The 26,965-nt window shown below is 40.8% G+C and overlaps 1 protein-coding gene across 4 annotated transcripts in view; it reads left to right on the top strand.

Moving 5' to 3' along the window:
- The window catches only part of PREX2 (phosphatidylinositol-3,4,5-trisphosphate dependent Rac exchange factor 2), a 105,562-nt gene that overhangs the window by 121 nt on the left and 78,476 nt on the right, over positions 1-26,965 (top strand). The window contains exon 1 of one of the 4 annotated variants that reach the window (XM_081873972.1): positions 4,638-4,688. The exons of 1 other annotated variant lie outside the window; for it this stretch is intronic. Coding sequence is in view for 2 of the 3 variants with exons in the window: in XM_081873969.1 (XP_081730095.1) it covers positions 6,330-6,470 (141 nt within the window). In the remaining variant the exon portion in view is untranslated. Of the gene's footprint in view, positions 1-4,637; positions 4,689-5,809; positions 6,471-26,965 lie in introns of those variants that run through there. 2 more of the 4 variants (XM_081873969.1, XM_081873970.1) reach the window with 2 other exon arrangements.

Here is a 26,965-nt window from a genome sequence, read left to right as displayed (position 1 = left end):
TTTAAAATCTGATGCCTTCCCCAAAGGAAGCGTATAATGTTGCCTTACTTTCATGTCTCCCCACTTTTGTGGGTGGGGTGCTGTGAAACAGGCAGCCATTAAGTAGAGCACAGTCTTGTATTCACGCATTTCTCTTGCTCTGAGGTCTCAACATACTGACAATAAGGGAAACAGGTGTATCAAAGGTATGTTATCTTTTGCCAGTTCTTTGTAGAACTAAATAGAGGTTACCTTTCTTCTAAGCCCTGCTATCTTATATTAAATAAATTATTTAAGTTTATCCGAATGTAAGATGGGAAAATCTAGTATGTTCAATTATTTCTGTAGATTTCTGTAAAAAGCATTTTACAGTATGATCTTATACATGTCTACTCAGAAGCAACTCCCATTGAATTCACATAAATGTGCAAAGGACTGCAACCTTAACCAAGCAAATCACATAAAAGGTAAAATAAATCACAGGATTTTTCTTTCTTAATGCATCTTTTTTATGTGATGCATTCACAATTCAGATTAAATTGAACTTTTAAAATATTGTTGTACATTATGCATGTAGTTATATTATTAAAAATATGGAAAACGCTGACATTGTATGCTTCAACAAAGCTTACAGAGTATGTATAATTGTGTATTATTTTAGCATGGCTGGAGATGATAACCTTTATAATTTTTATCCTAGCTTATGCTAATCTTATTTATAAATATTTCATTCTCTTTCAAAACTCTTTGCCTGTACATTAAGAAAAAAGTCAAATAAAGTCAGTAAAATGAAAGGAGCCCATTTGAAGTCCAGAGATGTCGACAAAGAATTTGAAAGGTTTATGCAAATATTTTGCCTTCAGCTAAAATAATTCTAATGTAAAAGGTTTAAAATATATTACAGGGATAAGAGTACTACCAAGAAAAGTCCACTTTTCATCTGAAAGTAAAAAATGGTAATATATACAAAGCTCTTACTCTTACTATAAGACAAAATTAATCCAGCCTCAATACGCATAAAGTAGGGATCATAATAGCAGTGATTGGAATTAATGCCACAATGTGTTGTTGTTGTTGTTGTTGTTGTTGTTGTTGTTGTTGTTGTTGTTATTATTTATTATTATTATTATTTACTATTAAAATGTCTTAGTCACTTTTTTGCCAAGGAAACTCAAAGCGATTTACAATATATAAACACACACACACATACACACACTCACAACCAGCATAAAAGAAAACAAAGAAAAATCTAAAAGACAATTTATATAATTAAAAGCTACATAATGTTTTCGCCTGTTGCCTAAAAATATGTAATGAAGGTGCCAAGCGAGCCTCCCTGTGGAGAGCATTCCACAAGCAGGCAATCACTACTGAAAAGGTCTGTTGTGTTGCCATCCTCTGGACTTCTCATGGAGGGGGACATGAAGAACCGTTATCATATAGAATTTTAAAATTACTTACTATTTTATAAACCTGGAAGGTTTTGGAGCACGTAGAGTGATGTAAAACCTGTGGGTGTACTCACAAAGTAAGAGGTCGGGATCTAGGGTGAATTCCTCTTATGGGATACTCATGTTGAATGAAAAGGAGGCAGCTATTTCCATCAATCCCTCATTCACCTACAGTTGTATTTGCATCCCAAAAAGATGTTCTGGAGGATTGGGAGGCCCACCAGAACAGCAAGGGAAGTGGCCCTGGGGGCTGGTGCAGCAATAAAACTCTGAGTACATTTTCAAAGCTAAGCAGGGTTCAGTATGGTTTCAAATTGGATGGGGGACACCACAGGTTGAGATTCCTGCATTGCAGAGGGTTGGACCTGGTGGCCCTTGGCGTCCCTTCCAACTTTAGAGTATGATTCTATGAAAAGGGGAAAATCAGTGAAAATCGCCTCCCTTACTTCCTCCAGCACAAGACAAGCCTCCATTGAATCTGCCCCTTCAATACATGGAACAAACAAGGGCAAATCTTGATCAAAGAATTGACAGTAAATCCTATTGATATCAATGAGAGTTAAGCATTTACTTGTGCCAGACTGTATTCATAGATAACTTTGGAGAAAACCTAAATATTTTGATAAATATATTTTGGTCATTCCTTTTTCACAACAAGGCTAAAAGTTTATTTTACAATATTTCCAACCATCAATTTTCCTTCTCATCTTCAGTTTTATTCTGTGTATTGAGTCTCTGGCATAGAATGTATAATGGAAGAATAACTGAGATGAAGGGTAAACAAAATTCAACCAACCATTCAAGCTAAACCAAACAAGTTAAACCCAAACATACAGTTACAGATGTTGTTATTAACAGTTACATATCCCCTGCAGGGCAAAGCTAACATTCTAAAAAGATGGAATTTATTTTGGTCAGACTACAAAATGAGTTACAATAAATCTGAAATCCATCTGTAATACATAGCCCCATTTTGGTTTTAATGCTAAACAATAGCTTAGTGTTACATGAATGAGCAGTATCAAGCCTCAGGCTTGTGTTCTCCTCCCTCCCTTTTTGTCTTTAGTAACCCTGACGAGGAGACCAGAAACTCTGTGTTCCTATTTTAAATTAAGCAGAATTTGTCATTATGAACTGGGGTAGAAGAATGTGGACAGTTTAAAATATGGTTTGTTGAAACAAGCTGGAATCAAATAATGGTTTATGATACTGACTTGCTAACACAAACTATAGTTTAAACCAAGGGTAGCCAAAGTAGCCCTCCAGTTGTTGTTGAAGTACAGTTGCTACCATTAGCCATGCGATTTGTGGCTGATGGGAGCTGGAATTCAACACACCTGGAGAGCATCATATTGGCCACCTCTGGTTTAAACTAACCACAGTTCTTCCAGTTCAGACATCAGAGAGGACTTTAGTTACTTTAAAATAAAAAAGGCAGGTGCTTCCAGTACACCAAAGGAAGTGAGAAAGTGCAAGATCACCACTGCTCATTCACATAATGCTGAACTATGGTTTCAGTGTTATGTTCAAAACAGATTATAACCATGTAAACGGATGGAAAATAGTAGCAATATTCCTCCCCACTTGCTGGTAGGAAGCAGATTCTAGCTCAGCCTGTGATAACCCCACCCTTCTTCCATGGGACTGTTGGTCTGCCATGAAAGTGAGTATTTTTTGAGAAGGGGGAGTTGTGGAGAAATTTCTTATATTTCTCAGGAGGGGTTTACCATCACTGACACTGGGCATAAAATGTATAATGGAAGGATAACTGAGATGAAAGCTAAACAAAGTTCAACCAACCACTCAAGTTCAACCAAACAAGTTAAACCCAAACATACAGTTACAGATGTTGTTATTAACAGTTATTAACAACCCATCACTGGGTTGCAGCAGGTTATAGCAGGTCTCTGTTTTAACTGGAAAACAAGCTTTGCCATGGCTTCAAAGAAGCAGAAACTGGATAGTATTGCTTCCTGAGAATGGTCCAATGGAATCAACACTCTAAAGTTTGTTAGTTGGGGCCTAGTTAGTGCTGAAACAACACCTAATATTGGTGTGCTTCCTGTTACTCCTTGTTGGACAGCTCCCCTTGTTATCTAAACTTCCAGATCACTGACTTGCTGGACAGCTCCTGGCAAGGCAGGATTTTGAGCCACATGGCAGGGGTAGCAGGAAGGGGACATTCCCTTGCAAAGACCTTTGGATTCAGCATCTGGGTAAATCCAAAAAGACATCCAGAAAAAGGAGACTTTCCTAGGGCACTGCGAAGCTTTACTAGATGGATACCATGTAATATGTATGAAGTTTGCCACCAAATGTGGGTGGGTTATATAAAAATTTAACCCTACTGGTCTGGGGCCTTCAGCTAAAGGAAGGCAGAGGTAAATATTTATATGGATCCACCCATGTTTGGCAGCAAATTTTATACATGTTACATAGGAATATAGGCATATTTGATTTTTAATAAAATGTTTATTTGTTTTGTGAATCAAAGAAAGCATCAACAAGATGGGGGAGGGGAATCAATATTGTGACCTAACACTGAGAAACTGCAGGTTGCATTATTAAAGAAAGGATATTAACATTTTTAAATATAGGGCAATGCCCACTTTACTTGAGCCAACGTAGCCTGTCAAGCACTGAAATACTAAACAATTGAAATATAATTTTCTTCCAAGTACTTCCCATATTTTGAACATTGCCTTGAGACATAGGTAGAGGACAATTAATAAACAATTACAATGATAGGTGTGTTTGCAACCCAAGGATATTGCAAGCAATGGGAATATCTGAACTTCAAGTAACCGTGTTGGTCACTTTTTAAATTTATGTGAAACACCTGTATGCTGTCTGAAGTGCCAACATTCTCAAACCCTAGTCCAAGTGCAACAAAATCTCATAATGTACATCAAACAAACTCTCTCTTGCAAACAGCATGATCAAGATGCTTTGATAAGTACTGTCAAAGGCATTTACACACACACTAGTATCTTTACAGGAAAACTCTTCTTCACAGGAGACAGTAGCTTCTCTGTACCCTGGCTCATGACACAATTTGTGATGGGGCTTTCTAAATCATACACACATTAAAGGAAAGAAAACAGAGGGTTTACTGTTCTTATTTTGTTGCCTTTTCTCTGGTGGCTCTCAAGCTTTCATTTGAACTGCCCCTCCATTGCTTCCTATTGCGAGAGTCAGTAAAGTTTTAGCTCACCAACATACACTTGATGGGATAACAACATAGGGAAGTGTTCCATTGTAGGTATCTCAGTGAAAATTTGAATCCAATGTTTTAGAAGCATGGCCAGGGCAATAGTAAACCTGTATTCTGTATACTAAATAGCTGCATATTTTTAAAATGCCAAGGGTGCCAGAGTGGAGCTTCAGTGACCTCATGTAATCAGAATGCAGGAGATGCTATAATTTTGCTAACATGCACATTTATTTATTTTTTATTTTTATTATTTTCTTAGTTTACAAAAGTGCATGCATGGTCTCTTTTTCAGGTTGTGTTTTCTACAGATCAATTACACTTGCACAGGGACCTATTAGCATATACCAGAATGTAGACAGGCTCCATTCCACTACAGCAATGGAGGCAGACAACATACATTTGGATGTACATGCATAGGGCCCTGTGCAAATGTAATGCATGGAAGGCAGGTGTGCCAACAAGTGTGATTAAGCCCTACAGGTAGGCTGTACCTAAATTGGTCATCTGCACAAGGCTCCTGGGTTTGTTTGTTTGTTTGTTTTTTGACAAATGGATGTATAGCTATTATAAACTGAATTCCTTATTTGTTGTGGCTTCTGCCATGAGAGGTACATCCAGTTTTAGATCAGCAGATTGCCAAATACCTCAGCTCAGGAGTGCCAGCTTGGCCCCACGACCGTGGGTACCAGGGGCCATGGGTGCCATGCAGTGTGCATGGCCCTGGCACTGAAATTTGTGGGTGCCCGGGCCCTTCATGGGAATTTTGTGGGTGGGCACCCAAAGCCCCAGGGAGTTGGCCCCTATGCCTCAACTAATTGATTGCAGGATGCATGTACGATGCTGTATACTAACCAGATTTGTATTTATATACTGTACAGCAATCCCTAATTATAGGTTCTGTGTGGCTGTGTGCATGTGTGCATGCATTTACGAAAGCACACACATATACATTAGCATCTTAAATGATACTTATGTGGGAATGTGTGGGTAGGAGGCACGACCCGTGACTGGCTGTGAAACACAAAGAATAACAAACTCGGAGCCAGAATCTCAGCAGTCTAGCTCGTTTGGGACATTTTAAAGCCGCAGCCTCTCAACTGGGAGATCTCCAATTAGCCCCGAAACAAACTCCAAAAGCGCACAAGCTTGTGTGTGAAACAAGCAGTTGCTGGCACGCAACCGTTTCCCAAGGTTGTGCTTCCTTTGCTTTTCGCTGAGATTTGGCGCAGGCGAGGGAAAGGGGTCGGAGTCACATGGATACAAAGCTTTTGATTAATGTCCAGGCGCTGCTGCTGCTGCTGCTGCTGCTTGAAGTCTCCAAATCTCCCCACAGTCATACAAAGAGAGCCGAGAGCTGGTGACCACTCGCACTTCCTTCAGGCTGGGTCCCTCTTCCTGACTGGGAAAGGACACTTGAGAGAGAGGGGGAGAGAGGCGAGGGGTGGAGGGAGCGAAGCTGCTCCTCCACAGCTGGGATAGTGAGGGGAACCCACAGAAGCGAGCTCCGGCCTCGCCATGGAACGGAGCGGGCTCTTTTGTTGTGGTCTTTTCTGAACCCCTGAGGGAATTTCCCCGCCTTTTTCCTCCCCTGTCCTGCCGGCCGCCTCGCCAAACACGAGAAGGAGTCGAGGGGAAGGAAAGTTTCGAAGGCGCTTCTTTCGGGGGTGGCGGTGGAATAGGACACAATGACGGAAGAAAGCAAAGGGGAAGGGAAAGGAGAGAGCGGGAAAGACCCCGAGAAGCAGCTGCGCCTCCGGGTGTGCGTTTTGAATGAGCTGCTGAAGACGGAGCGCGACTATGTGGCCACTCTGGAGTTTCTGGTGTCGGTGAGTTGCCCGCCCCTCCCCCCTCCGCGCGGGGCTCCTCGGGCGCCTCGTCCTGAACTTCTTGTGCACAAACAACCAGCCTGCTCCTCTCTCCCTCCCGTCCTCTCCCCATCTTTCCCCCTTGCCAAGTTTGCCAGTGGAGAGGAGGGGGAAGGGAATGGTTTTCCTAGAGGAACTCAAAAGCTTTGGGGACCAAGTAGAAGAAAAAAAGAGAGAAGTTTTGAGGCGAATTCCTGGTGATCCAGGTCTCTTTGTAAAGCCATGTTGTGGTTTTTCCTCCTTAGAGGAGAAAATGGGGGGTAGGGTGGTGTTTCTTGTGACATGTGTTTTCCTCAGCTGATTTTAAGCATGTTGCTTTTGTGTTGAAGAGGTGATGGAGCTAACATTTCAAACAAACAAACTTCCTCCCTGGGCACAGACATTGAAAAGTAGTGAGTGCTGTTTGTCTCAGGTACATTTGGTTGAATGGCATTTGGGGGGATATTAACTGTTGGAAGTTTAGAGTTTCATCTCCTAAGGCGCCACAGTCTCTGTATTTACAATAATCCTTGTAACACAGTATGCTGGCAGGGGGTAAAAGAGAGAGAGAGAAAGAGAGAGAGAGAGAGAGAGAGAGAGGCGCACACAAGCAAAAGGGGGGGGGATGCTTGATCTATAGCAGCTGTTCAATATTAAAGCCACATGTAGCATTTGCCCCTTCTCCCCACCCCTTGACATCCTTCTATTCAAAATTTTATTTTGGTAATAAGTTGGTGACCCATGATTGAAATGACTATGAATTGCACAGCTGTAAAGGTAACACACCTTTTATATAGGGCCGAATTCAGTGTAAAAGAAGAAGCTTTTGCATTTGGATGAAGCAGACTTCTGAAAGAAACAAGGAAGGTAGAACTTTCTGTGAAGGATCATAAACGCAAATATCTCTATATTACCTCCTGGCTTAATTTACACATTTATTGGCAGCATCACTTAAGAAGCTTTTGGGATAAATAAATCTCAAGTTGTCTGCTTAGTTTTGTGGAGTGCCTGTCATAATACCCCTCACATTTCTCTTTCTCTTCTCCCCCTTCTCATCCTGAGGGGGAAATCTTTCAAACAGCAAACTTCCTGCTTACCGGTAGTTTTCTGAGATCTGTGAACTTTATCATGCAAGAGAAAATCCTCAGCTTGGCTTTTGGCAAGAAGACCAACAGTAGAGAGTAACACACTATACTGTGTTTTCTCATTCAGCTTCTGTTTTACACAAAATCTAGCTGTTAAAGTATTTTTTGCTCCTTATCTGATGCACCTTGAATTTGCTCTAAAAAGTGTTAACAAGTTGAAAACTCCTGAGAACTTGTTTTGTCTTTATTTTTAGTACAATATTGGTCATTCCTGAAAAATAAAGCTTTTGACACAAATATTACATCTTAGTTCAGGCTGCGGAGGGTGATGGTGGTGCAATCTTTGGGTTGAATAAAATGTAAGTTGCATTTAACACCTGTGAAGATTGGGATGTGTGCAGGCTAGCTGGAGTTTCAAGCTAAGGCTCTGGTAAAAAATTGAAGTGTGCAGTGCCTATATATTCCAGTGGGATTTGTGTGCATATAAGGTTGTCCTGCTAACCTAGCAGTTCGAAAGCACGTCAAAGTGCAAGTAGATAAATAGGTACCGCTCCGGCAAGAAGGTAAACGGCGTTTCCGTGCACTGCTCTGGTTCGCCAGAAGCGGCTTAGTCATGCTGGCCACATGACCTGGAAGCTGTACGCCGGCTCCCTTGGCCAATAAAGCGAGATGAGCGCCGCAACCCCAGAGTCGGCCACGACTGGACCTAATGGTCAGGGGTCCCTTTACACCTTTACCTTTTTAAGCTTGTCCAGGACAGTGTCCCAATATGAGTGAACTCTGCATTGTTTACCTACAATAGCTCTATCATAGAACCAGGGCAATAGCTCAATCATAGAACACAGGCCTTGCATTCAGAAGGCCCCAGGCACTGGAGGAGGAAGGGGGGGTGAGGTGGGTGTGGCCCTGGGATGCTCGGCCCGGCCCCGGGTGCACAGCATGTGTACTACTCCAGGTGCCAGAGCAGCTAGCTCCACCTCTGGCCCCAGGTTCAAGGCCTGGCATCAATTTAAATAAATAAGCAAAAGACAATAGGTAGCAGGTGACTTGAATGCCCTCAGGTGATAACCTAGAGAGTTGCTGCCAATCAGAGTAGACAATACTGGGTCAGATGGTCAAGTACTGTGACCTAGTGAACTGGACCTTGGAATTAACTTCTCTTATTAGTTAGATAATGTGGAAACTTGCAAAGAAACAGAACTCTGTTGCAGGGAATCCCTGAAGTACTTTTTAGGTGGGGAAACTAAAGATGTTCAAATATTACATGAAAAAATAAATTCAAATTTCCTGAAAATACAGTTTATGAATATTACACAAATGCGAAAGAATAGTGGTGCTGATGGCCTAGACATTCTTATGCATATGACCTCTGCAACAGTGGGGTTTTTGGATTGTTGCCTTGGTCTGTCATTTTCTTCTTGATCTCATTGTGAGACTACAGCTGCCATGCTGTGCACATTTACATGAAAGTAAGCCCCACTAAGCACTATGGGATTTAGTAATGAGTAAACATGCATAGGAATAGGATTATAATTCATTTTCCTTTGGGTGCTAGTAGCTGCCAACTACTGCTAGGAGGGCACAGGGTACATAGGTTGGGCAAAACCATACGCATACAGTAATGCATTAATACGGACATAAGAGGAGCACTGCTAGATCAGACCAAATGTCCATCTAGTCCTGCATAGTGTTCCCACAGTGACTAACTAGATCCTTATGGGAAGCTGCAAGCAGGAGATGAGTGCAGTAGTAGCACTCTCCCACTTGTGATACCAGGTAACTAATGTTCAGAAGCATGCTGCCTTTGGTACTGGATCCATCTTGACTAGTAGCTACTGATAGTCTTATCTGTTAATTTGTATAATCACCTTTGAAACCATCCATGTTGATAGTCACCACCACATCTTGTAGGGTGAATTCCATAGCGGAATTTGCACTATGGAAGTCTCCCACTGTTTAGCTTCACTGGATAACCCTGACTCCCAGTGTTATTAGAAAGGAGGAAAAGGACTCTCTTTCCACTTTCTTCACAGCATGCATCGTTTTATACACCACAAATATGTTTATGCAAAAAAGAGATGCAAACACGGTTGCCTTTCTTCAGAGGAAGTCGCTCCATCCCTTTGATCATTTTGGTTGCCCTTTTCTGCACATTTTCCATCTCTGCAAGCACATTTTTGAGGTTTGGTGGCCATAACTGTACACAATTCCAAGTATGGTCACACAGTAGATTTGTATAAGTGTATAATAAATACTACATTAGGTAAAAAAAATAATGGTGCAAAAATTGAGATTTCTGTTGAAGTGGTGAGTGAACTCTGGGGAAGCCTCAGAGAAATTATTTGATATGCTGTTCTTTTTGATGTTTGAAATTAATCTTCAGGCTATTGCTGATTTCTCTGTGGTTCAACAACATCAAAGGAACTTGGGTTTCCTAAAAGTTTGTTCAGTACAACAGATGATGCACTGCCCATTACAAGAGGCTGAAAGACTTTTTATTCTTTGGGCCTATCTTTGAAATCTTTACACCAGCCAGGAAATATTTTACATGGTCCAGACAGTGACAATGACATTTCAGCTCATTTAGGGGACAAAACTAAAAACCACAGGAAGTTTGTTAATCCAGTAGCCAAGCAGGATCCATGCAAAGGATCGGTGATCACACTCACACTAACATATAATTTGGTCTGATGTCATAGAAATTATGTATGAAAGATGGAGAATCAAGGAAAGGTCAGAGGCAGGGAAAGAACAGAGAAACCTAAACAGCAATCTGACTTGGACACTCTGCATAAAAGAAGGAAGATCAGAAACTTTTTCTCTCTATGTTTGCACCACCTATTTATTTCCCCCGAATAAGTGATCCATCCCTGCTTGCCCCCAAAGGTTTTGCTACTTCTCTTTTGTGACCACACCTGCAAAGAGAAGTAGAATTACATACATTAGGAATGATTCCAGTTTAGGATGCTCACTCATAAGAAGATCCACTGGACTAGAGCTTTCCCAGCCCTCTGATTTGTCCTGCTGCTATATAACAGCCCTTTGTTGAGTTCAGTGTTATTATCTCAGAAGATATATCAGGAGCCTGCTGGTTTTGAAACAGGGGCTCTGGTAGCTGCTGAACAAAGATAGTTCTGAACACCCCTAGTTCTCTGATGGTCATATACATTTCCATGTTAAACATAGCTTCTTATCAAAGGAACTGTTTTCATACAGCCCCAAGGTCTTCCTTTGGTACTATATTTTCCTGCCTTGATGGATCCCATCTACTTTCATCATGGAGCCTTTCCAGCCTCTCTAATTCCCCAGTTTTCATTCTTGTTCTCTTGCCTCAGAATGAATTCCAACTTCAATCTTGGCTCTGACAATGGAATTTGGACAAATTACGTGGGGGGTTGCCTGGTTCAGCCACCACTATATACTGATTCTCCAGATTGCAACTGAACTTTGGCCATTGACTTCAACACAGGTCAAATTTTTCAGAGCATCTTGTGATGCAATACTAAGGCAGAGACGGTGACTCTTGAATTAATATACCGGAGGTAATTAAGGCTCTTCAAAGCAAAGACTTGCTTAGATTGAAAAGCTGAAAGCATGATAACATCAACACACATCCAGTCTCAAGACACAGTAAACAGGAAATAAAAATAAAGTAAACATTGAAGTCTTAGCTCTAAAAGTTAAAAATGCTCATCCAGGATTTAGAGCTAGATCTGTAACATATATCTAAAGTTTAGATGATAAGATTTCACATTAACTGGCAGCAGTTCTAGAGGAATAGCTGCCTGTCTCAGAAAAACATTCCTGTGTTGCTTTAAAGACGTTGTTGTCTATCTATCTGAATATTTGTCTGTCTAGTACAACCTAGCTCTCTTCTCATTCTTCTTGACCTAGGAAAAGCCCTGCCACAGGTCTGTTTTGAGAGCCCTGACAGGGAGCTGTATAAACACTTCTTAATAAATGAGCTGTTAACAGTGCTTATGTGGAGATTTAAAACAAGGGACCAGCATCTTATAAATTTCTTATATAAATCTCATAATTTTTAGGATTGTTATTTTTATTGTTAACTGGACAAACATATTTTACTTATTCACATTTTTATCTTTGAATTCAGTTATTAATCTATATTATTCTTGAGTCAAAATCATGTAACCTACAAAATAGAAGATATACCGTAACACTGTAGTAAGTTTCTGTCCCAATAGTTTAACCATTGATCATTTGTTGAAATGTACCTAGTGGCAATAAACTTATACTATACAGAGGTGATCCAGTCAACATAGTATACCTGGACTTACAAAAAAGCTTTCAACAAAGTAGCTCACCAAAGACTCCTGAGTAAGCTTAGCAGTCAAGGAATAAGAGAAGTCCTCTTGTGGATCAGAAATTGGTTGAGTTTCATGAGCAAAGAACAGTTCTCTGAATGTAGAGAAGTAGAAAGTGAAGCCCCCCCCCCAATTGATACTGTGACTTGTTCATAAATGAGCTAGAGTTAGGAGTGAGCAGTGAGGTAGCTAAGTTTACTGATGGTAGTAAATTGTTCAGGGTTGTTAAAAGACAAAGAGATTGCAAAGAGCTCCAAAAGGACCTAGCTAAACTGAGTAAATGAGCCATAAAATGGCAAATGCAATTTAATGTAAACAAGTGTAAAGTGAAATGTTAATTTCACATATACACTGATGGGATCTGAATTGGCAGTGATAGACCAGGAACGAGTCTTTGGGTGGTAATAGGTAGCTCAATGGAGATTTTAAGCCAGTGCATGGTGGCCATGAAAAAGGCAAATTCCATGCTAGGGATCATTAGGAAAGGAATTGAAAATAAATCTTCCAGTATCATAATTCCGTTATACCATAATTCTATGGTATCTGAAGAAGTGTGCATGCACACGAAAGCTCATACCTAGAACTAACTCAGTTGGTCTTTAAGGTGCTACTGGAAGGAATTTTTTTATTTTGTTTTGACCATGGCAGACCAACACGGCTACCTATCTGTAACTGGATCTATGGAATACTGTGTGCAGTGCTGGTCACCTCACCTCAGCCAAAATTATCAAGGGGATGCAGTGCATCTCTTATGAAGAAAGGTTGCAATGTTTGGGGCTTTTTAACTTAGAGAAAAGGTGACTAAGAGATGATATGATAGAAGTGTATAAAAATATGCATGGAATGGAGAAAGTCACACCCCCCCCACACACCCTGCTCTCATAACAGCAGAGCTTGCAGACATCCAATGAAGCTAAATGCTGGAAGATTAGTAAAGGTAAAGGGACCCCTGACCATTAGGTCCAGTTGTGACCGACTCTGGGGTTGCGGCGCTCATCTCGCTTTATTGGCCAAGGGAGCCAGCGTACAGCTTCTGGGTCATGTGGCCAGCATGACTAAGCCGCTTCTGGCGAACCAGAGCAGCACACGGAAACACCGTTTACCTTCCTGCCTGAGCGGTACCTATTTATCTACTTGCAGTTTGGTGTGCTTTTGAACTGCTAGGTTGGCAGGAGCAGGGACCGAGCAACGGGAGCTCACCCCGTCACAGGGATTCGAACCACTGACCTTCTGATCGGCAAGTCCTAGGCTCTGTGGTTTAACCCACACCGCCACCCGCGTCCCTTAAGGACAGATAAAAGGAAGCACTTATTCATGCAGTGCTGGAACTCCCAGGAGGCAGTGAGGGCCACCAACAAAAATGGCTTTCAAAGAGGATTAGACAAATCCATGGAGGAGAGGGCTATCAAAGGCTACTGGCCATGATGGCTGTGCTCTGCCGCCACAGTTTGACGCATCAATGCTCCTGGGTGCTACTTGCTGGAAACTGCAGGAGGAGAGAGTGCTCTTGTGCTGAAATCCTGTTTGCTGGTTTCTCACATTGTTAGGCATTGTGAGAACAGGATGTTGGGCTGGATGGGCTGCTGATCCAGCAGACTGTGCCTATGCTCTTAATTCAGGTTTGTCTTGATTTGTGATGGTGTTTTCCTCTGGCTGCTAGCCTGCCTTGCGTGTGAGTTTTTCCTTCTTCCCAGGCAAACCTACCTTTGTGCATTGAATCAGGAGGCACAGGAAACTACAACCCCCTTGCAGGAAATAGCTTCCTTTGAAAGCTTAGAAGTGCCCAGGCCATTTAAGGGTGAAGACTGTTTCTAGCAAGCACCCGCTCCTGCTGGTTCTGCTGACACTATGGTGGGAGGCATTCCATTAAGTCCTGAATGTTGTCACTGCTAGGTGAATGGGGAGAGAGCAGTGAGGTCCAAGGTGCTTATACAAAAAGAGAAACAGGAGAAATAAGATATTCTGACTCTGTATGATGAGGTCGAAGCTTCAGAGCTCGCCTCAGAAAAACACAGACATGGTTTTCAATTAAAAACAGTCTTGTTTGCTGAGCCCAGTTCCAGGTCAAGCTATAGGGAATTTGCTCATCACTAGAGTCAAGAGAAAGGGGTCTCAGATACCTCTGCTGTTTTGTGCTTATGATGTAGTGTACAGATTTAGGCAGGGAATCAGAGATGTGTTGTTCAGGGACCCTCATCTACAGATCATAGCATCCAGCAGCAGGTTGCAGGCACATCATTACACATAGAAGGATGTGCATTTTGACCTGTGAAACATGTTATCTGTGCTGGGTTGGGGAGCTTGAGAAGGTATGGTAAGTTCAGAGCAGGAGGGTAATCCACAATATTGTAGGAACACTTTGGCACTATTTTTAACACAAAAATGGGCGACCGAATTAAAGAAATGCAATGTGTTTCTTGACCTCTCAAGTTTTCCCCCAGTCTGTGTCAACACAAGGTAACCAGGGATCTAAATTTAGATTTCTTGCATGTTAGTTATCTTAACTGTGTTCCATATCTCACTTCCAAATGGCTTGTATTTTATTCATTGAAAAAGTATTAATCAAATATATATAGTACGGTAATTTGTGACTTTATAATGGCTAAGAAAGCTGCACAGTGTGTTGTGGAATTTTTTTAATGGGAAGGGGAAAGACTTCAGCTGGCTGTGCTTTTTGATAAGGTTGTGCGATTTCCTTTTCCTCTGCTCTCTAACACACCACTTGTATGGCTGATGCATCATATAAAGTCAAAAGGAAGCTGAGACACAATTACCATAGAAAGTCAAAATCACTTCCATTCACTTCCAGTTTCTGCTGTTTTTGTCTACTCTGTTACAAAGTGAGGAAAACAGTGAATGGTTACTTAGTGACTAAGAATTAAATATCAATAGCACCACCTGCATTCTTTATAAGGTAGAATACTTATTTTTGATGTACATGCAAGAAAACAAAAGAAAATTGAATGCATTTTATTTGCAGGAAATTATTTTCAGACTTTTGTAGTTTATCCAATAGCTGTCAAACATGTAAAAAATCCAGACACCCAAGAAGAGTAGTAAATGAAGTATTTTGTTGTAATAATTAAACATTTTAACACATCAAATCTACATATTTCACAATGTCAATTCATTTATTCACAATTTCAAAGTCAGTTTGATGTTTTTCACTAGCAATTCAGCAAAAAATAAGTGATGAATTGAGTGAGAATATGAAAGTTGTAACTAATGCAACATATGTTTAGAACTTGTTACAATTTGTATTATTCAATGCAGAAAATGCAGGATGTGGTGATTAATTTTTCAATTAGAACTTGCAAATAGAAAAAGAAAAGGAGAAAGCAAACTAGGAGTTTGAATGAAAAATTACGAGACATGCATGAACCATGTTAAAACTGTGACAGTATTAGATCCAAAATGAATGAATACTGTATGAAAGAGAAATTAACAATGCAGTCACTAGCCCCATTGAATGTAGTGTGGATTCCCAGAGAGAAGATTGCACCTGCTTTGATCCTCCTGTGGTTGGGCTTGCTGATTGGAAGATCATTGATTCATATGTGCCTGACAGGGTGAGCTCTAGTTGCTCTGTCCCAGCTTCTGCAAACCTAGCAGTTCGAAAGCATACCTGTGCAAGTAAATAAGTAGGTTCCACTGTGACAGGAAGATAAATGGCATTTCCATGTGCTCTGGCTTCCATCATGGTGTTCTCTTGTGCCAGAAACAGTTTAGTTATGCTGGTCACATGACCTGGAAAGCTGTGGACCGGTTCCCTTGGCCTGAAGCAAGATGAGCACCACACCTCATAGTCACCTTTGACTAGACTTAACTGTCCTTTACCTTTTTTACTTCTACCTGCTGCTGCATTACTATGAGTTAAGCCATAGTTTGACTTAGCGTTGCATTAAAAGTTTCTCCAGACAAACCATGAATTGTAGCCAAGGTTTGTTGTGTGGCATACCACTTGTGGTTTGTGTCAGGGAGATAAACCATGAGCCTGGGTTCAGATGTAATGCTAAGCCAAACCATGGCTTAGCTCATGGTGTCATGAGTCCTGTGGTAATGTCATGAAGAGAATGGTTGGATCCTGAGGAGGAATGGAACTCAGAAAGTTGGAGCTAGTTGACCCTGGGGAGGGTCAGTATCTGTAGCTTTTAAAGCTCTAGGGCACCAATCTTCTTCAGTCTGTAGCACCCAGGTTTCCAGTTCTGTTTTATAATTGGCAGGGGTGGAAACAATACTCCCACATAATAGCTTGCTACTAGTGAACTGATCAAGCTGCATACAGATGCTTTGTCAGAGGCAAGACCTAAAACTTTAACAGATACAGTAGTAATTACTGTCTGGCATCTACTTTCCATGTGATGCCAGGATTGAAACTGAAATTGAGGTGTCAGAGTCTTGATTATTTAATGAAACTCCTATGCAGTCCTATACCTCTGGGTATAAGGCAGTATATAAATTCAATAAAATAAAGGCTAGAGACTGTTTTGGTGCCAAGTACTAACAACATAATAGAGGCTTGTGACTTTTTCTTTTTTGTGTGTGTATATCCACACAACTGCAGATGTGATCAGGTTGACTTGAAAACAAGGGAAGGGATTTTTCCTGTTATTTTTGTTCTAATGTTTAGAGTTTGTACTCTAAACAACTATGGCTGTTTTCTTCAGATAGATGAATAAAGAAAAAGCAATTTTCCGTTTATTTTTATTTACTGCCATGCTGGCAATTTATCTTGAAACCATTTCAACAGCACACAAATGGAAGTTTCTTGGGTGTTTTCAGGAAAACTAAATTATTGATCTTCCATTTTAAAATAATGGCTATTAATATAAATAGGTGCACCGTGTGAAACCCAAACAATTTCTATGTATTGTTTTCTAAATGCAGAAGAAGTATTCTACCACTACCACTGCAGAGAACAGAATGGTTTCCAAAGCATCCTGGGGTGACCACCAGACACAACAACTGCTAATGCAAATAAATAGTCATATGACTCTTACTGAAATGATTGGTTGCACTAAAAAAATCTAAAAGAATTTTTTTGATAAATTAGCTTGTCATGAGTCCAGTTAAATATGATGGGTGGAGGAACAAATGGACTTAAAGTACACTTACACCACAGGGCATTTGAGGCCCAGACAAGGGAATGATTACAGTGCAAAACCCAGGCTTAACACATACTTTGTTCACTATCTTCCATCTTACAGCCTTGGATTCAAACAGAAATCAAACATTGCTCTGCCTCTCTCTCCAGCTTGCTGTTATGCCTATAGTTCACATTAATGCAACTTTGTGCCCTCAAGTCTGGCTTTGTCTGTTGAGGGAGCCCCCCACCCATTTGCTGTCTCACACCGAGCCCCTTAATCCTCATCACTTCACCAGGAAGCTAGTTTGGCTATTCCAGGAATTAGAGTGCTTGATTACCTGTTAAGGTTTGCTGGATGCAAGGTTTAGAGGGGCATGACATATGACTTAACACCCTGCCTTTCCCCCCCCCCCAACTCATAACAGTATATCTCATTCCACCTTCCATGCTTAAAACATCCCTATTTCAATAGTTCTTTGTGTATGCTTAGCAACATTTTTATTCTTTAAAATTTTTGTTTGACACTCCCCCCCCCCGAAAAACCAACCCTTTCAGTTTCCTTTTCCTTTTCCTATTTTGTTAACCTTCAGTGATTCCTTGTTCTATGGAACCCTGTGTGTGCGATTTCTTAGCCTTTATCAGCCTACTTTGTTACATTCCTTTCCATTTCAAAGTTATGAAGAGTTACATATTTAATAATTGTACGTATGAAAAATGGTTGCCCATTGCTTTTACCTTTGAGCAACTTATAGTTTGTTGACACACTAGAAAAGATATTGTAATTTGCAATATGATCATGAATCACTTAACAAGAGGCTTGCTTTTGTAGCTTTATAATATTGCTTCTGAAAGCAAGCCTTTGTCAGAATGATGTAAGTCAAAGCTTATACTTGCCAAAGATAGATTATGTCCGTGGAACTGACAATAATAGTTAAAAATAAAGATAGCGGATGTATTTTCTTCATAATGTTCTGGGATGTTATACACACAGAAGAGGTAGAGTTTAAACCATGCTATTCTGATCAATGGATTTGCTTCTTCTGTAAAGTAGAATTCTAATTGCTGGCATCAGTAGTAGAATTCCTGTTATATGAATTGGGGACTAGAACAGTGAAGCTGACTGATGAATAAATACTACAGCAGCTGCTGATCCTGCCAATAACAAGTTACAAAAGAGAAGTTTGAGCTGCTGGGATTTCCCTTTCTGAGCTGAAACATTTTATAAACTCACAGAACAGTATGGAAGATTTGAGTTACAAATGTAACTTGAATAAAATAATATGACCACAGAGTAATATTAGTGTTGTTGGAACAAAGACCAACATAGTAGCTAACTGTCAAGTTCTATAAGTAAAGGAGAGCTTGTTCCATAGTAATGCAGAAAACAGGTGCTTAAACACTGGGAGAGTAGACATGTAACTCATCATTTTGAAGATGTTGAATGCCTTTCTAGATCCTAGAACAGTTACTTGGTCTGTCCGTTGAGTAAAGGAAGCAGCAAAAGACCTTAATGGTATCTTGGGAGGTAGGGAGGGCGGTGGTGGAAAGAGGTGGGTGGATTGGTCATGCAATTTCATTCACAAATGCAAGGATGGCAGTCAGCCCAGACGCCTCAAAGAAGTCCCTGTACAACAGTTTTCAACCTAAATTCATGCTGTTGATTAGATGCAAAATCTTCTTTTCATTTGTAGCAGCCAATTTGCTTCAGTGAGCAGAGGGCCATAACATAAAATATCAGAAATACATCCAACTCTGGACAGAAAATACTTTGTTTCTTCAATTATAATTCCCATGTAGATTATACATTTCTCTACGGTTTGTTCTTTGAATTAGATGGGATAACACAGTGCACTTTTAATAAGGATTTGGTAAAATATGAAACTTTTCTTTCCAGCTAATTGATAGGATTTTTGAATGGGGTAAAGGGGAGTTATCTAGAGTGAGTATTGGGAGTGAGCCATATAGTATTTAGAGTGAGTCAGCTTTCAGTTACTGGGATTTGCAGTGTTATCAAGTATGTACCGTATTTTTTGCTCTATAAGACTCACTTTTTCCCTCCTAAAAAGTAATGGAAAATTTGTGTGCGTCTTATGGAGCGAATGCAGGCTGCACACTATCCCAGAAGCCAGAACAGGAAGAGGGATTGCTCCTTTGACTGCGCAGCGATCCATCTTGCTGTTCTGGCTTCTCAGATTCAGAATATTTTTTTTCTTGTTTTCCTCCTCCAAAAACTAGGTGCGTCTTGTGGTCTGGTGCGTCTTATAGAGCGAAAAATACGGTACTTGTGAGTTTGTTATGCATAGTTTTCTAATTAGACTCTCACATCCCTCTGGCTTCCTCTGTCCATATTTTATGACTGAGGGTTTTTTTAATGCAGGGAATTAAACAATTTTTCTTTTAAACAACAACTATTGAAGCTGTCTATCTGGATTATAGTATCTGCATTATACCTGGTTAAAATTTGTGGAATTTTCTTTGGAAATCCTGTGATTCTTCATGCTGATTATGAGATTGAGCTTTTAAAATATATATATACCATTTAAAATGAATGACATGCCAGTGCAAGTAGATAAATAAGTACCGCTGCGGTGGGAAGGTAGAATGTGTTTCCATGTGCTCTGGTTTCCGTCACGGTGTCCTGTTGCTCCAGAAGCACTTGATGGGCTTCCATGAAGAAAAAAGGTGTAATGGCAGACAAGCATGCACAACATGTGATTACTACTGAGCTGCAATAATGGGGATTAAGTGCACTATTCAAGCAATTGTCCTGGAAATCCCCTCTCCTTCTTTACTTCCTTCACCACACTTTCCAAGGGTTAAATCTGTAATGCCTGGCTGGCCAGCATGGCCTTGCTTACCTGGCTTTGCAATGGTGCAAGTTACTGCCAGTTACCAAGAGGAGCAAAGCTGTGGGAAGCTGGATGTGGGCTCAGCAGCAGAGCCAATCTTCTGGCTCGCCCTCCCCCTCTCAGGAACCAGCAGTGACTTGCCACACTGAGAAGCCAGGTAAATATTGTTGCCCTGCATGTGCCACTACTGGGTTAAATGTGTTGTTCAAACATATGTCATGGGAATTCCACATCCCCCTGTTAGCACCTTTCATTGGGCTGGTGGCAATGGGTAAATATACTGCTCATTTAACACTGCCTGAGAGATAAGAACTCTCTCTGATAAGAGCTATAGCATTAAGAATGACAAACAAAACAAAGGCTTCTCCCATTAGGAGAAATCAGATCAGCAACATTTTTCAAAGCTGCTCTTTTAAAAGCTGCAGTCTGGTTGGCATTCCCTTGCTTGCTTTCCCAATAACCAACTCCTTCCCCTCTTAAAAAAAACCATTTTAAAAGATTTTGCTGCAAGCATTCTTCAGAAGTTTTGTTTAATGTTAGGTGTTTCAATGCTGCAAAAGGGTTGAGAACCACTGGTGTCTACCATAAGAGTGCACTTGTAAGCAATAACATAATCATTCCAGTTACAGATAGGTAGCCGTGTTGGTCTGCCATAGTCAAAACAAAAAATTCCTTCCAGTAGCACCTTAAAGACCAACTAAGTTAGTTCTAGGTATGAGCTTTCGTGTGCATGCACACAAAAGCTCATACCTAGAACTAACTTAGTTGGTCTTTAAGGTGCTACTGGAAGGAATTTTTTGTTATAATCATTCCAGATTCTACTGATAGGATTTCCGGGGAAGCAAAAGCAACATTCCCCAGTGCTAGCAAGGATAACCACCACTGTATAAGTAGAGAAACCCATGAGTAGCTGGCTGCTCCCTTGTGGCAATTTGCATGTATACACACTAAGAGATTCCATGCACTACTTGCAAGTAGTAGTGTTTGGACAGCTGCTAGAGGCTGGCTTAGAGACACTGGCCTCCTTTCCTGACAGACAACTGGACAGAGAATAAAAGAACAGCTCTTGTCCAAGTCTAACAAGCACCATAGAGCTCCCTTGTTCCCAATAATAGCACCCCCTTTGAGAATTGATTTACCAGTGAAAGGAGAACTTGTGCCTCTACTTTAGTGTAATGTAGGAAGCAGAGCACACTGCTCTTTAAAATCTTTAGCACAGCAACGCGGAGGCTACCTTTTGGCAGTGTTTTTAGCAATGCTGGGAAGCTAAGTCAAGGCACAAGTTAAAGTAGCTCAAACCTCAGTCCTAAGCAGTTACAAAATGTAAGAAAATGAATGAGTTAAAACAAAATAGAAAACATGATGCACACTCACATAAATAATTCTGTATACAGTATAAAAGGTTACCAGGTTAGACACTCATTGGCTGTTTTCAGATGTTAAAACCAATGAACTATATGAACAAGTTTTCGGGACCTTTGGCTAAATGTCTGCTGCTTCTATCCTTTGTCAAAGTTTCCCACAAGTCAAAAAAGGACAGAAACAGCAGTTTTTTCCTACTGTTTCTGTCTTTCTCCAAAGCTTCTTGTAAGACCTCACTATAGGTCTATAGGTTTCAAGAAAGAGGCAACACTGTTCCTGACTTTTATTTAATAACAACTTTCCTTTTCCAAAGTTCTCTATTTGCTTCAGCACTCTAACAAATCCTGAATGATGAAGTGAGAGCTGGGGTCTTGGAAGAAGCTTTGGAGAAGGACAGAAACAGCTGGCTATTTCTCCAACTGTCCTCTTCCAAAACTTTCTGCAAGTGAGAGAAGGCCCCACCTCTCCCTCACACCCTCTAGTAGGCACAGAGGGCTGGAGGGAGAGGCAGGGTTCCGCCTCGCTTCAGCTGAAGCTTGAATAAGAAACAGTGAGAAATGCTACCTGTCTTTTTCTTATCTGCTGTGTTGGAGAAAGGCTGTTACAGTGAGGCAGTGAGGTTTCTTGCCAGTAGATAAGGGACACTCATTCCTGGTAAGCGGGTGAGTGACAAATAATGTTGATGCCTGCCAATGGCTGTATCTAATCCACCAAGGCTCTTTTGTGGCCTCTCCATCTCTTCTTATCTGCTGTGTGGCAAATTCAAGCTACTCAAACAGGTTAATAACATTTCTACATCTTTGAGGTCAAATAGAACCATGCTGGAGTTTCACTGCCTATCAGTGATTTACATGGTCCAAACAGTCTAAAGGAAAATATGAAAACCATTAGTTACTAATAATTAAATTAAAAAGTAAAAGTAATAATAATAGTAATAATAAGATTTTATTTATATCCCGCCTTCCCCAGCCAAAGCCAGGCTCAGAGCGGCTAACAACAGTTAAAATAGCACAGTTTACATAAAATCACAGTCAATTAATTACATACTTTCCAAAATCAATTCAGTCTAAAATCAGAATCAAAATAATGGCAACCATTGGGCTAGAGTTCTATGAGGATTACAGAAGGAGGGGGTCAGACTGTGCCTTGGCCAAAGGCCTGGTGGAAAAGCTCTGTCTTGCAGGCCCTGAGGAAAGATGTCAAGTTCTGCAGGGCCCTAGTCTCTTGTGACAGAGAGTTCCACCAGATCGGGGCCACTGCTGAAAAAGCCCTGGCTCTGGTTGAGGCCAGCCTAACTTCCCTGTGGTCCGGGATCTCCAAGATGTTTTTATTTGAAGACCGTAAGGTCCTCCGTGGGACATACCAGGAGTGGCTAGGTCAGGGCGAGAGAGGTAAGGAGCCAACTGCTTAGCTTGGCAGAGATGAAAAAATGCTGCCTTTGTTATAGCTGCAATCTGCGCCTCCATAGAAGGCGTCAAAGATTACACCCAAACTCTTAATGGACGGTGCTGGCACTAATTGCGCCCCCGCAAGAGATGGGAGTTGCCCCCCCATCCCATATGAAAAGCCATAAACCAACCACATTTATTTCTGTGTCACTTGCATGCTTTGTTATCATAGCTCAAGGTACTGATTTAAATGCCAATAGGGAATTAAAACAAAGATTGGTTGGGGAAGCCTTGATACAAATTTTGCAAGAAACAAAGATTATCAAGTTAGTAGGGTAGCAACATTTAAATGAGAGCTGCTTGCTGCTGTTGAAGATTCAGCTAAAAAGAGACGAGAAATACAGGCTAATGTTCAGAAATTGTTTATGGAGGCATACAAGCTATTCTGTCAGCCATAAGCCTTGCATTTCCATTGATAACTGAACCCCATTCATGCATGCAAACAAATACAAATGTTAATTGGGTGCCCCCTCCCTCCCAAATCTGGGCACAGAAGAGGTCTGTCTGTACATCTGAGAGTGCACAAACTTCTAGTTTGGGCACAAGTCTTATTAAATTTAAGACTGATACTTGATATTCAAAAAGACTTGCTGAATAATTGTTCCAAATTTGGTTAAACATTTCATGGTTGTACAAGAATTTTAATCAGTTTGCCAGAGTATGAAGATAATTGGTGAGAGAAAAAGAAAAAGTGCTGAATCATTCAGACTAAAGTGCAATATTTCCATCCTAGCTAAGCATATTGGCCATGATACAGTTACTCACTAGAGGTATGCAGAACAATTTGTACACAAGACTCAATGAAGCTTTCATCATTTTTTCGCTAATTGGAATCTTTCTCTTTCCCTTCCTCTCAACTGGCATTGCACTGCCACTTCTACTATACAAAATTAAATAACCATGCTGAATTTGCAAAACTAACCATGCACTTTTAAAGATCCATTGCATAGAAATGAGTTCCACTGAAATGAATGGGTTCCATGTATATATATAGGACTGGGATCTAAAATATGTGGGATCTAAAATATGACATGACGGGAGAGCTGTTTACAACACACCAGAGAAGGCACAAGGAGAAATATTTTCTTATTCACACATGAAGAAGAGCCATTACTGAGTACTCTTAAAGGACTAGAATGCATCTCTAACAATCAAAAGTTCATCTCAGTCATAAAGCAAGTATTAAACAGTAGTTGAGATTTTTGAGGGATGCGGGTGGCGCTGTGGGTAAAACCTCAGTGCCTAGGACTTGCTGATCATAAGGTCGGCGGTTCGAATCCCTGCGGCGGGGTGAGCTCCCGTCGTTCGGTCTCAGCTCCTGCCCACCTAGCAGTTCGAAAGCACCCTTAAGTGCAAGTAGATAAATAGGTACTGCTTTATAGCGGGAAGTTAACGGCATTTCCGTGTGCGGCGCTGGTGCTGGCTCACCAGCTGCAGCTTCGTCACGCTGGCCATGTGACCCAGAAGTGTCTTCCGGCCTCTTAAGCGAGATGAGCACGTAACCCTAGAGTTCGGACACGACTGGCCCGTACGGGCAGGGGTACCTTTACCTTTTACCTTATTGAGATTTTATTAATTACAAAATTCATTATGAAAAATATTTTTTGGTACTTAATGGCAATTTAGTTTAAGGATAACAAACAGCACAATCCTATACTTGTCTACTCAAAAAGCCCATTGAGATCTGTGGGGCTTACTATCAGGTAAGGTAAAGGACTGGGCAGAGGGGAAATGGTGGAGACCCCCTTCTGATCCTGCTACGAAGCAGGAAGAGGAAGACAGTATAGATTTACAACAGTGGTTTGCAGAAGGTCACAGCTCAGAAAATAATGGGAGAGGAACAGCAGGCAGAACCGGAGCAGCTGGCTGACACGCTGTCATAAGAAAGCATTCCAGACCCTCCATCTCTCAGAACCTAGCAAGTGTTAAATTAGGAAAGCAAAGTGCTCAAATACAGAGGGCACTTAGCAGCACCCATAGAAGTGATGAATAAGGAAGTGAGAGAGATGGGGGCAGGCGGGTAGAGATTCACTTTGGATAATGCCATTATCCAAGACGCTGGGTTCTATAGCCTCTCTCTGTAAAGACTGAAATAAAAAGGACAGTAAGAAACTTTCCTTTTCTTTATACTTTCCTGGGCAGCCATCTGGGAGCTGATGACAGCATCCTGGCAGTAGGATTGCAAGTAAAATTTATATAGAGAGAAATAAAATGTGATAAAACGTATGCAAAATATTTCAGAAGAAAATTTAATTTTGTGCTCAAAATATACAGTAGTTCAAAGAGAAGAAACACCTCCGAGCAAATCTTTTCTTTGCCAAGGGACTGGAACAGTCACCATCCTCTCTCATGGCATCAATACAGAGCATGACGACTATGATTTATCAATGACTCTTGACATTCCATGTATTGCAGGGATTTTTTTCCTGCGATACATGGATTACAATAATTTTAAAACCATATATATTGAAAACATGCTTTGGCATGAACTTCTGCATGGAAAAACCATTATGATATTTGAACCAGGTAGCAATTATTTCTTACAGTAATTCAGAGCTATGTATTATATTGCAAGTGCCCATACAGCACGGTTGAAATCCCTGAACACTTTTTGTTTGGCTACCAGCTTGCATCTAAATAGATATGAAATACTTATTTTCACAGATGGCTTAAGATGGGATATATCTTAGCTTGATATTAATTAAGTCAATTGGCATGTGCATTATGCAGCTTCACATGCTGTTAAAAGAATTAACCTACTGCTTCAGCATTGATCAAGCTTTGTTCATTGCCTTGTCATTCTTTTCTGTAAGAGCGGATCAGCCAAATCAATGTCTCCTGACTGTGATGTCATATGAGTCAAATGGAATATTGTGTGTCATTTTTGTGGTGCTATAGACATTTTGAAGTGATTGTGAGAGTGCACTTACTCACATTGAAAGTGGCTATCCATGTGACTTCCCTGGGACCTGATACCCCCAAAAGCCTCTACCAACCAAGAGTAGAAAATAGTAGACTTGATGGACCAATAATCTGACTTCCTAAAAAGCAGTTTCCCATATTTCTTTGGGTCCATCTCCACATAAATGTGCTTACTGTTCTGTTCAAAACAGTTTTGGTATAAGCACCAAATGCTACATCACTTGGGGTCCTAAACCTTATCTGCAACATTTCTGTTTAGTCTGTAATACTCATCAGGCCAGACTAGATGTTATGAAAGAAACATACACATTTTTTTCCTCATAATGCTAATATAGGGCTCTTGGAGGGGAAAATCATTTCCCCTCAGCCTACTGATTCTCGTTTGCAAATGTTTCTCATCCGAGCAGATTTGAATGTTTTTCCCTAGCCAGTTTCCAAAACCAGAAGTGAGTCCACATGACGAAGGTTGGGGATGCCTGGGGGTGCATCCACCTTCCCACATTCCTACCTGATGACCAATCCTCCTCTGTATGTGGCCGTGTTCCTACCCACAAATATGGGGCTGCAACAACATGTTTTCCAAGGTAACATCTAGCTTGACCCTTAAAAGGGCATTAGAAATTTCTGGTGCCAACATCTGTGTATCTCAGTGAAAACAGCTGTTGTGAGCGGGAATAGCAGACTAAGTTAATGTTGACAATTCTGATTGGACATAAATGTGGCAGAAAGTTACTCTGAGCAATATCTGGCCATTAGCACCTGTGTATTAAAATGGCATCAGCGCAGTAATACCAAAAAACTATCAGAATGTTTCAGGCATATACTGTTCTCTCTAAAAAATATCTTTTGAGGGAAGAGACTACACTTTACCCTGCAGCCACTTGTTGTCTCTTTTAAGTAACAGTCTTCACTGAAACACACAATAAGCTGTTCTAATGCTATTGTACTCCTATGGAGATAAATTTTGGCCTTGTTTCTGCATCTCCACGTGAGATTTCTTTATTCCATTTATCTGCTAAGATTGTGTATCTCACAGTAATCAGATAGAAGCTCAGTTCTCAGAAGCAGCGCATTGTCAGTCCAGGGACCATTTAAATCTGTTTCATAGGAACAAAAAGCGTGTTGAGGTCTCCACCCTCCTTTGTTCTCAGGGTGAACTCCTCCCCCCCCCCACTACAGCCAGGAAATTATGTTTGCTTCCTTTTTGTCTGCTCCTTAAGAATAACAGGGAAAGAAATGTGTCTTTAAGGTTTGCAGTTAACAGCTGGCAAATGTGTTTGGGGTAAGATATTTTTCTTTATATGGTTGGACAAGTCTTGCTGTGCCTCAGAAAGAAATGGGTCATCCCACTTCCATGACCTCACAATACCTATCAGAAAGAGCAGGAGCAATACGTGGAC

This window comes from Podarcis erhardii (genome assembly GCF_964252035.2).
Source record: "Podarcis erhardii genome assembly, chromosome: 8".
Lineage (NCBI taxonomy): Eukaryota > Metazoa > Chordata > Lepidosauria > Squamata > Lacertidae > Podarcis > Podarcis erhardii.
This window is presented reverse-complemented; position numbering and strand designations above follow the sequence as displayed.